Source organism: Oryctolagus cuniculus, chromosome 1 (assembly GCF_964237555.1).
Source record: "Oryctolagus cuniculus chromosome 1, mOryCun1.1, whole genome shotgun sequence".
Taxonomy (NCBI): domain Eukaryota; kingdom Metazoa; phylum Chordata; class Mammalia; order Lagomorpha; family Leporidae; genus Oryctolagus; species Oryctolagus cuniculus.
In genome coordinates, this window is record NC_091432.1 from 162,216,515 (window position 1) to 162,229,194 (window position 12,680).

The 12,680-nt window shown below is 39.2% G+C and overlaps 1 protein-coding gene across 3 annotated transcripts in view; it reads right to left on the reverse strand.

Annotated features, from left to right (window-relative positions):
• The window catches only part of ZNG1A (Zn regulated GTPase metalloprotein activator 1A), a 55,615-nt gene that overhangs the window by 12,489 nt on the left and 30,446 nt on the right, over positions 1-12,680 (reverse strand). For all 3 annotated transcript variants that reach the window (XM_008256123.4, XM_002708232.5, XM_051858559.2), the window contains 2 exons: positions 12,236-12,280; positions 5,588-5,644 (listed from right to left, as the gene is read on the reverse strand). In XM_008256123.4, coding sequence (XP_008254345.1) covers positions 5,588-5,644; positions 12,236-12,280 — 102 coding nt within the window. The remainder of the gene's footprint in view (positions 1-5,587; positions 5,645-12,235; positions 12,281-12,680) is intronic.

The following is a 12,680-nucleotide window of genomic DNA, read 5'->3' on the forward strand; positions in this document are numbered from 1 at the left end:
ATTTGTCCTATGTAAAAATACAGAATAATATGAAGAACTAGATGCTTTGAAGAAAGTACCTTTACTACAGCAAATTATAGCAAACAACATAAGTAGAAAGAGAAACAAACTGATACACTGAATTTCAAAGTGAAAAATCACTTTTCTAAGGAATCAAATACAAAGGAATAAAACATAAAAAAGAGAAAAAAAAAGATCTCAACAAAGAAATATTTTAGTGTTTTACATATTCAATGACAACCCACTTGCAAACTCAAACTCAAAAGGGATAAATTAGTTTAAGCAAGACAAATTTCCACAGTATTGTTTCATTTTTCCATCTTATAAATACATTTAAATGTATCACAGAATTTATAACCATCTTTCTACTCATTGCCTCAAATGAAATAAGAAGATATGGAAGGTAAGAAAAAAGGAGAATGAAAAAGTAGGAAATATTCAAATGAAATGTACTGGAGTCTTAAAGTGAAAAGAAATGGATCAATAAGACAAACTCAGGATGGGCTAGATTTTGGGTCATTTCAGAAACAGGTGGCAAAAAGACAAAGGCTCTTATTCCCAGAATTAGGTGACAGTCTCAGTCAACATTTCTTCCTACTAAAGCCAGAACTAAGAAGGGAGAAGAGATGATTTTTAAGATTTTTTTAAGGATTTCTTTATTCAAAAGGTAGAGTTAACAGAGGGGGTGGTGGTCAGTTCATTCCCCAAATGACAGGATACAGGAGCCTTCATAAATAAATGACTTGGAAAAAATGGGTAAATCTGTGTATTTTTTTGTGCTTAGTTTGATATAGAAATAGCTACAGAAAAGTCTAATGGGATTTTAAAAAGTATGAAATAATGGTAATAAACTGGGAAGAACTTAGCAAGTCCTGTTTTTGACTCGTCTCTGTGACCCTGTGTGTTCAGATACCCAAATGTTCTCCAGGTAAATACAGGGCACCTCTTTCTTTGTTTGCTTTTAAGATTTATTTTATTTATTTGAAAAGCAGAGTTATAAAGAGAGAGAGAAGGAGAGATAGAGAGAAAGATCCTCCATTCAGTGTTTCACTCTCTAGATGGCAGCAACAGCTAGGGCTGGGCCAGGCCGAAGCCAGAAGCCAGGAGCTTCTTCTGAGTCTCCCACATGGATGCAGGGACCCAATACTTGATGCATCCTCCGATGCTTTCCCATGCACATTAGCAGGGAACTGGATCAGCAGTCGGGCAGCCAAGTGTCAAACCAGCAACCATATGGGATGCTGATGCCACAGGTGGTACCTTTACCCACTATGCTACAGCACTGGCTCCAAAAAGATTTTTAAAGAATCAAACCAAGTTTATGCTTAAGACTTTATTCATTTAACAAAGGAAAGATTTTCATTTTAACATCAGAATATAAAAGGCTTGCATGAAAAAACAGCATATTTTGGAGTGATATTCTTATTTCATAATCAATCTTATTCAGCACATGAATAAGTGACAGTAAAATCTGACATTAGGGAAAATGGTTCAGGGTGAAGAGAGATTTTACAATTTTTGACAAAAGTGGCCTTAAAGGACCTATCTCTACCATAAAACAACAAGTATGCACTTTTACCTTGCATAATTTACAAGGATTAAAAAAAGTTAGGAATCATTCACACACAAAGGGAATTCAAAAAGTTCACGGAGGGGCATGTGTTTGGCCCAGCCACTTAGGACACTTGTATCCCATACTAGAGTGCTTAGATTTGAGTCCTGGCTCTGTTCTCGATCCCAACTCTTTTTTGATATATACCCTAGGAGATAACAGGTGATGATGGGTCAGTCATTGTACCCTTGCAACCCTAGTAGGAAACCCAGATTGAGTTCCTGGCTCCAGACTTTGCCCTAGCCCAGAGCCAGCTATTGTGCTCATTTGTGGAATGAACCAAGGGATAGAAGATTCATATTTCTCTCTCCCTCCCTACTTCCCTTCCTCTCAAGTAAATTAGTAAATAAACTTTTAAAACTGCTCTTCTCATTAAAAAACAAAATTCACAGAAAATGTGCATTATTTAATTCCTTTTGCCGTGAATTTTTTGAAGCTCCCTGGTATAATTTAGGAACATCAAACTCTCCAGCCTCCCTTTAAATGCAATTTGAAAGGCAAACACTGAGTTTGTGTAGGCATCTGGGAAATGTCTTCATAATTTAACACAATTCATTTAATTTTAACTTATTATCTGCTAACTTTAATGAGGTACTGGTCCAACACCAGAGGCTATAGGCTGACAAAAACAGCTCTCAACTGAAGACTTGACTCCTAGAGTCACTCTTGTCACTTAAGGTCATCCCCTGAGTTTCGGTGTCCAAACTGAGAAGGAAGAGATATCTGCCTTACTTATCCCACACTTTCAGGTGCTGAAATATCCAAAAATATTTTTTTAAAGATTTATTTATTTATCTGAAAGAGTTACAGAGAGGGAAAGACAGAGGCAGAGAGAAAGAGAGGTCCTCCATTGGCTGGTTCACTGCCCAAACAGCCACAATGGCCAGGGCTGGCCAGGCCAAAACCAGGAGCCAGAAGCTTCATCAGGGACTCAAACATGGGAGCAAGGGCCCAAGGACTTGGGCCATCTTCTGCTGCTTTCCCAGGTGCATTAGCAGGGAGTTGGATCAGATGTGGAACAGCCCAGACTGAAACTGGCGCCCATATGGGATGCTGGCACTGCAGGTGGCAGTTTTACTATCTATGCCATAGCCCCTCAATTTTTTTTTATAAACTAAATGTGAATTTAAAATCTCCAATGTATACAGTAAAACAGGCCCAATAAAGTATCATCATGCCTTAACCTCAAAGGCTATTAGATGCTATTTTAAAATTTTAGATGCTATTTTAAAATTTTAGATGCTATTTTTAAATTGTGGACAATTCCAAAGACTGGGGTTTCTTAGATATATTGATCATCTGTGATCCAAAAATCTGAAATACTCCAAAATCTGAACCCTTTTGAGCAAACTTCACATCTGACCTCATGTGACAGGTTACAGTCAAAATGCATGTGCACTGAAAATACTGTATAAAATTACCTTCTACAAATTTTTAAAATAAGTAAGTAAAACAAAATTACCTTTGGGTTACACATATAAGGTGTGTTTAGACTTAGGTTTTGCCCCCAAGATAACTGATTTATGTACCTGCAAATATTTCAAAATATGAAAAAAATGTGTAATCTGAAGCACATCTGGTCCCAGGCATTTCAGATAAGGGATCCCCTGGCTATGTGTGTTTCTTGTCCTGCATGTGCAATGGGAATTAGGAGTTTCAAGTGCAGCACCACTTACCAAGCCCACGCCTAAGAAAAATGGCCTCACCTATTCAGACTATTCAGAGGGGTGTCCGCTTTCATGACCTTGCATGGGCACATATGAGATTTAGGAAGATACTCACTGCAGCATTATTCACAATAGCCAAGACACGGACACAATCTAAATGCCCTTTGACAGATGAGTGAATAAAGTAAATGTGGAAATACATAAGATGGAGTATTATTTACCCTTTAAAAAGAAGAAAATCCTGCCATATATGACAACATGGATGAGCCTTGAGGACATCGGGCTAAGTGAAATGAATCAGTCACTGAAGGACAAACACTGTATGATTCCACTCATTTCAAACTCACAGAGACAGAGTACAATGGCAGTTACCGGGGACTAGGAGAGGAGGAAACAGGGAGCTGCTATTCAACATATATAAGGTTTCAGTTACACAAGATGAATCAGTTTTAGAGATATGCTGCACATCCTCATCCAAACCTGCAGTTAACAATATTGTACTGAACACTTAAAAATTTAAGAGGATAGATTCCATGTTTAAAATGTTCTCACGATGGCCCAAGTGCTTGGGCCCTGCACCCCATGGGAGACCAGGAGAAGCACCTGGCTCCTGCCATCGGATCAGCGCAGTGAGCCAGCCACAGCACACCAGCTGCGGCGGCCATTGGAGGGTGAACCAACGGCAAAGGAGGACTTTTCTCTCTGTCTCTCTCTCTCACTGTCCACTCTGCCTGTCAAATAAATAAATAAATAAATAAATAAAAATAAAATGTTCTCACTACAATTAAAACAAAGATACTGATGTTCAGGAATAATTAATGTTTTTTACCTGCCTTATCAAAGATTTCTCCCAGAAGGAGGGAGAAAACTGATGTATCAAAAAGAGAAAGGGTAGTGTATGTCTCTGCAACCCGAGTTAAAAAGTTCTAAGCATTTCATGCACTTTCCCACAGAAAGAGTATTATACATAGTGGCTGGTGTAGAATACTAACATTAGCACTTAATTTTAAGTATCATTTAAATTATACTTTTTAAAATTTATTTATTTATTTGAAAGGCAGAGAGACAGACAGAAACAGAGACAGATACACAGCAAGATTGCCTATCTGCTGGTTTACTCCCCAAATGTCCACAAAAACCCAGGGCTGGCCAAACCAAAGCCAAAAGCCAGGAACTCAGTCCAGGTCTCCCACCTAGGTGACAGGGACCCAACTACTTGATCCATCACCTGCTGCCTCTCAGGGTACATATTAGCAGGAAGCTGTAATAGGAGTAGGGCAAGGACTGGAATCCAGGCACTTCAATACAGGATGTGAGTGTCTTAACCACTGTGCCAAAGGACTGCTCCTACATTATAATCTCTGTAAGAAAGTGCATTCCAGCCGGCGCCACGGCTCACTAAGCTAGTCCTCCGCCTTGTGGCGCCCGCACACCGGGTTCTAGTCCCGGTCGGGGCGCCGGATTCTGTCCCGGTTGCCCCTCTTCCAGGCCAGCTCTCTGCTGTGGCCAGGGAGTGCAGTGGAGGATGGCCCAAGTGCTTGGGCCCTGCACCCCATGGGAGACCAGGATAAACACCTGGCTCCTGCCATCGGATCAGCGCAGTGCGCCAGCCACAGCACACCAGCTGCGGCGGCCATTGGAGGGTGAACCAACGGCAAAGGAGGACTTTTCTTTCTGTCTCTCTCTCTCTCACTGTCCACTCTGCCTGTCAAAAAAATAAAAAATAAAATACAATAAAAAAAGTGCATTCCGATTAACAAAACATTAATTAACAAAACTTTCAAGAACCTAACTCATGGCCAGCGCTACGGCTCACTAGGCTAATCCTCCGCCTGCAGTGCCAGCATTCCAGGTTCTAGTCTCTCCTGGGGTGCTGGATTCTGTCCCAGTTGCTCCTCTTCCAATCCAGCTCTCTGCTGTGGCCCGAGAAGGCAGTGGAGGATGGCCCAAGTGCTTGGGTCCTACACCTGCATGGGAGACCAGGAGGAAGCACCTGCATGGGAGACCAGGAGGAGACCAGGAGGAAGCACCTGGCTCCTGGCTTCAGATCGGTGCAGCGCGCCAGCCTCAGTGGCCATTTTGGGGGGTGAACCAATGGAAGGAAGATCTTTCTCTCTGTCTTGCTCTCTCTCACTGTCTAACTCTTCCTGTCAAAAAAAAAAAAAAAGAATGTAACTCATTAAAAATGGTCTTATATGCCAAAGGAACAACAGGAAGCTTAAATTGAGGGCACAATTATGTGAATTACTCTTTTAATTGTGGAATAAAAGGTACACTACAAAAAATGACTAAAATATAGAAAACATACCTTACTCCAGAGAGACTATCAAAGGCATGAAGATCTAATACATTAGAGAGATCAACTCTAAAAGGGGAAAAAAAATATACAGTAAACAAAAATTCTGTGGAACACATCTAATTAACAAAAAAACTGTAAGACTCTTTTGCCAAAAAATGTAGACATAAATATTAAGCAGCATATCATACTGTTTGTGGAAACAGATAAAAAAATCATACATAAGGAACAAAAGACCACTATAAAAAACATATTCGTAGAAGTAGATGAACAGTGTAAGATCGAGGTCAAAAATCACCTGTACCTTCATAAGCTACACAGTTTTTATTTTCACTTTCAATTGATTTTTCAACTTTGAAATTTAATTTATGAGCTCATCAAATACATTTTAATAGCCCCTCCTCCCACAAAAATCAGCTGAAGAATGTAAACTTTTCCAATCAGCTTTTTACTCCAAAGATGAAACAAAGTAAATGGTAAATGGAAATTTTGTACTTCTTTTACTTCCTTCCCATGATACAACATGTCATATAAAGGTGTGGAGTCAATCAGGTAAAATACTAATTCTCTTAAGTGCATGTGGCTGAATGTCATTCATTCAGAATGGGGTTCCATAAACAAAGAAATGTCCCAATTAGTACTGTATCTGAATAGATATGATTTCTCTAGAATTATTTAGTGATAATTAATCCTTATTAGAAATGCAAATGATTCAAATCAGTTGGGAATAATATGGCACAATTACCATTAGGTTTGCTTTAATTTCAAGAAGTAAATTTACAGACTGATGATTGAGTTCTAGTTTTCACATAAAGTGATTTCTCCATAGTCAAAGCTAAAATGAAAGCATAATTAAAGAATATGTCAAAATATAATTAAATTTCAAAATCGGACTCCAAGGGCTTCCCAAAATTTATTAAATTTTCTCACAGGGGAAACAAAACTTGCCTTGTCAGACTTAGGACTATTTTTAAGTGCACAGACATGTAAGTTAAAACACCTCCTTCAGTGCACAGCTAGCTGTGCCTACTTTGCTCACTCTCAGCAGTCCACCACACACTCATACTTGTAGCAACAACACTGCTGGATTCTGAACACTTTTCCTGGCACAAGACAAATTCTCATCTCATTTTAGATTAGGAGAATCAGAAAAAATGATCAAGCAAATAAGTAAATGTCCTATGAAGAAATTTTTGAATATCAGTTTGCTCTAAGAGACCAAAGTTTTAACACTAAACAGTTTCTTTTTCACTCTCACTGTTGAACAAATATTGACAGACCAAATATGAATGAAGTAACAGCTTAACATTTAATAAACTGTCTACATACAAATTTTATATCAGTTATAAAATTCAAGCTTCTTAATAAACTACTGTTCACTGTGACAGAGTCCTTGAGAATATATGCCATTTAGAGATAATTCTGCTTTATACCCCAATTTTTTGATATTTCCAAAACAGACAGGATCAATAATAGATCTGTATAACAAATTACACTCTAGAGAGAAAAATAACAGATCAAAGCCTGTCATCAAATTCTCAGTGGAAAAGAGTAAAAGCGTAAGTTTCCAGATGCAAGTTTCTATATCTTTTCCCAAATCTAGTACTATCATGAAAACGAATTTCTTCACTCATCAAGGCATATTACTAGAAAGCAAATTTCCAAGCCACAAAATATATTTACTCCTTCAGAAATCAAAAAAGCAAATATTTTCTAAAACATTAAAATACAAATTAAAAAATACCATTATTATCATTTTAAAACTGAATGGGTGAATGAAATAAAAATACAGAAGGAATGATTTCAAAAATTCATTTCTCTCTTAATTTCTTGATCTACGCTAAGAAAACCTAATTGGGGCCAACCCTATGGTGTAGTAGTTTAAGCCTCCACCTGCGGCGCTGCTCCACTTCTGATCCAGCTCTCTACTATGGCCTGGGAAAGCAGTAAAGGAGACCCAAATGCTTGGGTCCCTGCACCCATGTTGGAGACCAGGAAGAAGTTCCTGGCTCCTGGGTTTCGGAATGGCCTAGCTCCAGCTGTTGGGCCCATATGGGGAGTGAACCAATGGGTAGACGACCTCTTTGTCTGTAACTCTGCCTCTCAAAAAATTAAATAAATTTTTAAAAAAAGAAAGGAAGGAAAAGAAAACCTAATATTTCTCCTTTGAACAGCTACTTTCAATTTTCCTTATGTCTAAAGACTGCTTTAGGCAGCCTACAATCAGGGACAGAAGAAAAGAAAGAGGTATAGGGTTTCCAGGGTGGTAAATGGATTGCAGCTACTACCCTAGGGATACTGTCTAACAAGCATCTTTTCAAGCTCCAATGTCTCACAGAGAGTGCATCAGCCAAAAGATACTGTCCAAACACTCAGTCACAAACTTGCCAAATGTGTTCCTCAGTGGCACCTCAAGCTCAAGAATGCCTACAAAACTAATCACCCCTTATAGTCCTACTTCTCACTACCCAATGTTCCTGTTTGAAACTCAAAAAAGAGCCTTGTATTGAACCCACCATACAAAGATCATACTGCCTTTTCTTGTTTGTCTTATGCTTATTTATTTATTTATTTATTTATTTTTTGACAGGCAGAGTGGACAGTGAGAGAGAGAGACAGAGAGAAAGGTCTTCCTTTGCCGTTGGTTCACCCTCCAATGGCCGCCACGGCCGGCGCGCTGCGGCCAGTGTACCGTGCTGATCCGATGGCAGGAGCCAGGTGTTTATTCTGGTCTCCCATGGGGTGCAGGGCCCAAGCACTTGGGCCATCCTCCACTGCACTCCCAGGCCACAGCAGAGAGCTGGCCTGGAAGAGGGGCAACCGGGACAGAATCCGGCGCCCCGACCGGGACTAGAACCTGGTGTGCCGGCGCCGCGAGGCGGAGGATTAGCCTAGTGAGCCTCAGTGCCGGCCTAAAGCACTCCTTTTTTTTAAGTCTTATTTATTTTGAAACTCAGAATTATGGAGAGGGAAAGAGACAGACAAAGAGAGAAAGAACAAGTGAGCCCAACCTTCTATCCACTAGTTTATTCCTCAGATGACTACAACAGCCAGAGCTGGACCAGGCCAAAGCCAGGAGCTTCATCTGGGTCTCCCACATTGGTGACAGTGTCCCAAACACCTGGGCCATCTTCTGCTGCTTTTCCCAGGTGCATCAGCCGGAAGCTGGATCAGAAGTACAACAACTAGGATGCAAACCAGTGTCCATATGGGAAGCTGGCATGGCAGGTAGAGGCATTATCACTATACCACAATTCCAGCCCTAGGATCCAAGTACTTGAGCCATCACCTACTCACTCTCCAGAGTGTGCATTAGCGGAAGCTAGAATTCAAAGTAGAGGCAGGACTTGAACCCAGGTAGTAAGATGTGGGACATGGGTGTCCCAAGAAGAGTCTCAACCATTGAGCCAAATACCTGCCCCTTATACTGCTTCTATTTTCTAAGTTCAGAAAAAAAAAAAATTAGGATTAATTTATGTATTTGAAAGGCATAATGACAGAAAGAGAGGGAAAGACAGGGAGAGAGAGATCTTTTACCACTGGTTTTCCTCTCCAAATGGACCCAAGAGTTAGGTCTGTGCCAAGCTGAAGCCAAAAGCCAGGAACAACTCCATCCTGGGTGGCAGAGCCCCTTGTACTTAGGCCATTTTTCATTGGCTCCTCAGGCACATTTAGCAGGAATACTGGATTGGAATCCCAGCAGCTAGAACTTGAACCAGCACTCAGATATGGGATGCTGGTATCTAAAGTGGCAGCTTAATCCACTGTACCATAACGCTGCATTCTCTTACACTTCTTTTAAAATCTTTTAACTCCTTGCAACCTATAGGAAAAAATCTACTGTATATATCATAACATTCAATATCTTTGAAGTAAATTCTCTCTTCAGCCATATGATTTTTCCTCTTTGTTACATAATACATACTGAAGAACATGTTCTAGTCATTCTCAGATATTCACAGGTTCATGCAAAATAAAGCCTACTTGGGCCATCTTCTACTGCTTTCCCAGGCCATTAGCAGAGAGCTGGATCAGAAGAGGAGCATCCAAGACACAAAACAGTGCCAATACAGGATGCTGGCACTGCAGCCAGAGGCTTAACCTACTATGCCACAGCACTGGACCCAAGGTGCTATACATGCTTATGGCAGTTTTACTACTGTCAGCATTTGTGGACCATTAAAGGCTAAAGGGAGTAAAATTTTTTTTTACAAAAACCAAACAATAAAATGAAACTTCTATCAGAGTGATTCAACTATTTAATTAAGAATCAAATCTTGGCTGTCAGCCCTATGGCACAGCGGGTAAAGCTGCTACCTGTGACGCTGCCATCCCATATGGGCACCAGTTTGTGTCCTGGCTGCTCCATTTCTAATTCAGCTCCTTCCTAATGTGCCTCAGAGGCAACAGAAGATCACTCAAATGCTTGGGTCCCTGCCACCCATGTGGGAGACCCAGATGAAGCTCCTGCCTCCTGGCTTTGGCCTGGCCCAGTGCTGGCCATTGCAACCACTTGGGGAGTGAACCAGTGGATGGAAGATGTCTCTGTCTCTCTTTCTTCTTCTCCCTCTCTCTCTGTAACTCTTTCAAATAAATAGATAAATCTTTCTTAAAAAAAAAAAAAAAAGAATTAAATCCTGGAGTGGGCATTGTAGTGCAAATGGTTAAGTCACCACACTTGGGACACCTGCACCCATGTTGGAGTGCCTGGGAAAGAGTCCTGTCTCTACTTCCCATCTAGCTTCCTGCTAATGCACAACCTGGAAGATAGCAGATGATGGCCCAAGTATTTGGATTTCTCATACCCAGGATGGAGTTCCTGACTCCTGGCTTTAGAATCCCTGACTGTTAGAGGCATTTGGGAAGTGAACCAGCAGATGAATGATATCTCCCCCCACCCCACCCCACGCTCTCTCTCTGTCTTTAAAATAAAGTAAAATAAACAAAACTTTTTTTTTTTTAAAGAATCAACTATCTAGTTTCTAAACTGGAAAGAAGAAATTTCTATGACTCAAGAATTTTGGGAAAATATTTAATATAAGATTCATGATCCAACTGAAATAATTCTACTATATGGATGTCTGATCTCCACTGAAAGGATTCTAATCCATTTCTATTTCTTACAGCAAGGAAGGACTATTTCAAAGTTCTTAAGTTCTCAGATCCACTGACAACACCAGCTACTAAAGAAACAGAGATCTCATTCACATGTCCTTTCATCTGCTTAAAGTAACAAAAATTAATCACTGCACGTTTACTGTTCTATAATAGGGCAAATGTTAGAGATGTCAAGCAAACAAAATTTATTATATAATAAATGAATCAAGATGAAACTTTTTCCAGGATACAGATTATTTCCAAAATTAGAATGAAGAAAACTGATTTAATATGAACTGAGTAGATAATAATTCAACAAAATCATAGCTATTTACAGATATGATTTTTAAAAGCTTATTTAAGCATTACACGTTTGTCTGTGTAACATTTTGTAAAGAAGAAAAAATTTAAGGAAAAAGAGACGTACAATGCAAAAAGGAGAAGACAGCTACTGTAGAATGGCTCATGGCATGAATTAGGTTATCAGAAATGTCTACAACGGAATGTGAAAAACAGGGAGCACATTTGCTGTCTGCCTGTAGAGGACTTAGACTAAGGGCATTCTTTTGCTACCTCTGCCAGGAGATGCATGGCTCCTGAGAATGCATACCACATTAATTCCCCAGCTGTTCACATGCACACAGACAGCTGCTGCTGTTACTGCCTCACACTTACAGTAGTCTGTCAGCACCTCTAATCTCTGCCATAGCAGACAAACCACTCAGCTAAGGCCTCTGCGGCCTCCCAAGGAAAGAATCTCTCAACAGGGAAATGGATGGCACTAGGCTGCCAGCTGTGAGCCTCAGAGGTGTTGGCTGCATGTTGCTGGGTTTATTAGCTGTTGGGCAATTCTCACCAAAAAATGAGCTTAATAAAATATCCTCAGTACAGAAATTTACTGAAATCTTAATACTCAATGAGAAACAGAATTTGATCTACAAAAATACAATTCACAGACATCTTGAGAATACATCTATTTTATAAAGTAGTTATGCATATCTAAATGAACAGAATAAAAAAACTAAAAGAAAAAGAAATAAAAATTTAATAAAAGAATAAATCAAGAATTTAAAGGCAAAGATTTTATGTATTTTACATGATTTTTTTTCAACTATGAAACAATCATAAAGTTTTAAAAACATTTAAAAAAACCATTTAATACCTCAAATTAAGGTAATATTCCCCTCTATACTTTCGGATTTCTGTATTAACTTCTAGAGTCTTAAAGTCTTTAAGTTTTTTTCTCATTAAACAGCTGCACAGTGTTATCACAGCTCTGTAGTCTTAGTTACAAAGAGAGGCCAACATACTAACTGAATATCCTAAACTAATTTATAAAGAACATCCAAAATCACATTCTTGGGTCCCACTTTTAAAAATGGCATCATATTTTATATAATAAAATTATATAAGTTTTATATTTTATATAATAAATCTTATATATAAATTCATATTTTATATACAATAAATTTTATATTTTATAATATATTTATCAATTTAATATTTATTATTAGTAACTAAAATTATTTGTTGTTAGTATTAGTAATAGCTTTCTAAAAGTACCTTGATCTTTGTGTTTCTAAAATTTTCCCCAGTCCATTTATTGATCTGAAATACATTTAAAAAGGAGAAAGGAAGGGTAAAAAAGTAAATGTTAAAATTTGTAAAATGCACACAAACCATATTCTTTTTAAAGCAGGAAATATACAAACAAAATATAACTACAACTTGCAAAAACAGAAAAACAAAACTTACATTTTGTTACAGATTAATCGCTTTCCTTTCAAACAATTATCAATCATAGATCATTCATACATTAAGAAAATATGCTAGCCAGCGCTGCGGCTCAATAGGCCAATCCTCCGCCTGCAGCGCCGGCACACGGGGTTCTAGTCCCAGTCGGGGTGCCAGATTCTGTCCCGGTTGCTCCTCTTCCTTTCCAGCTCTCTGCTGTGGCCTGGGAGTGCAGTGGAGGATGGCCCAAGTGCTTGGGTCCCTGCACCCCATG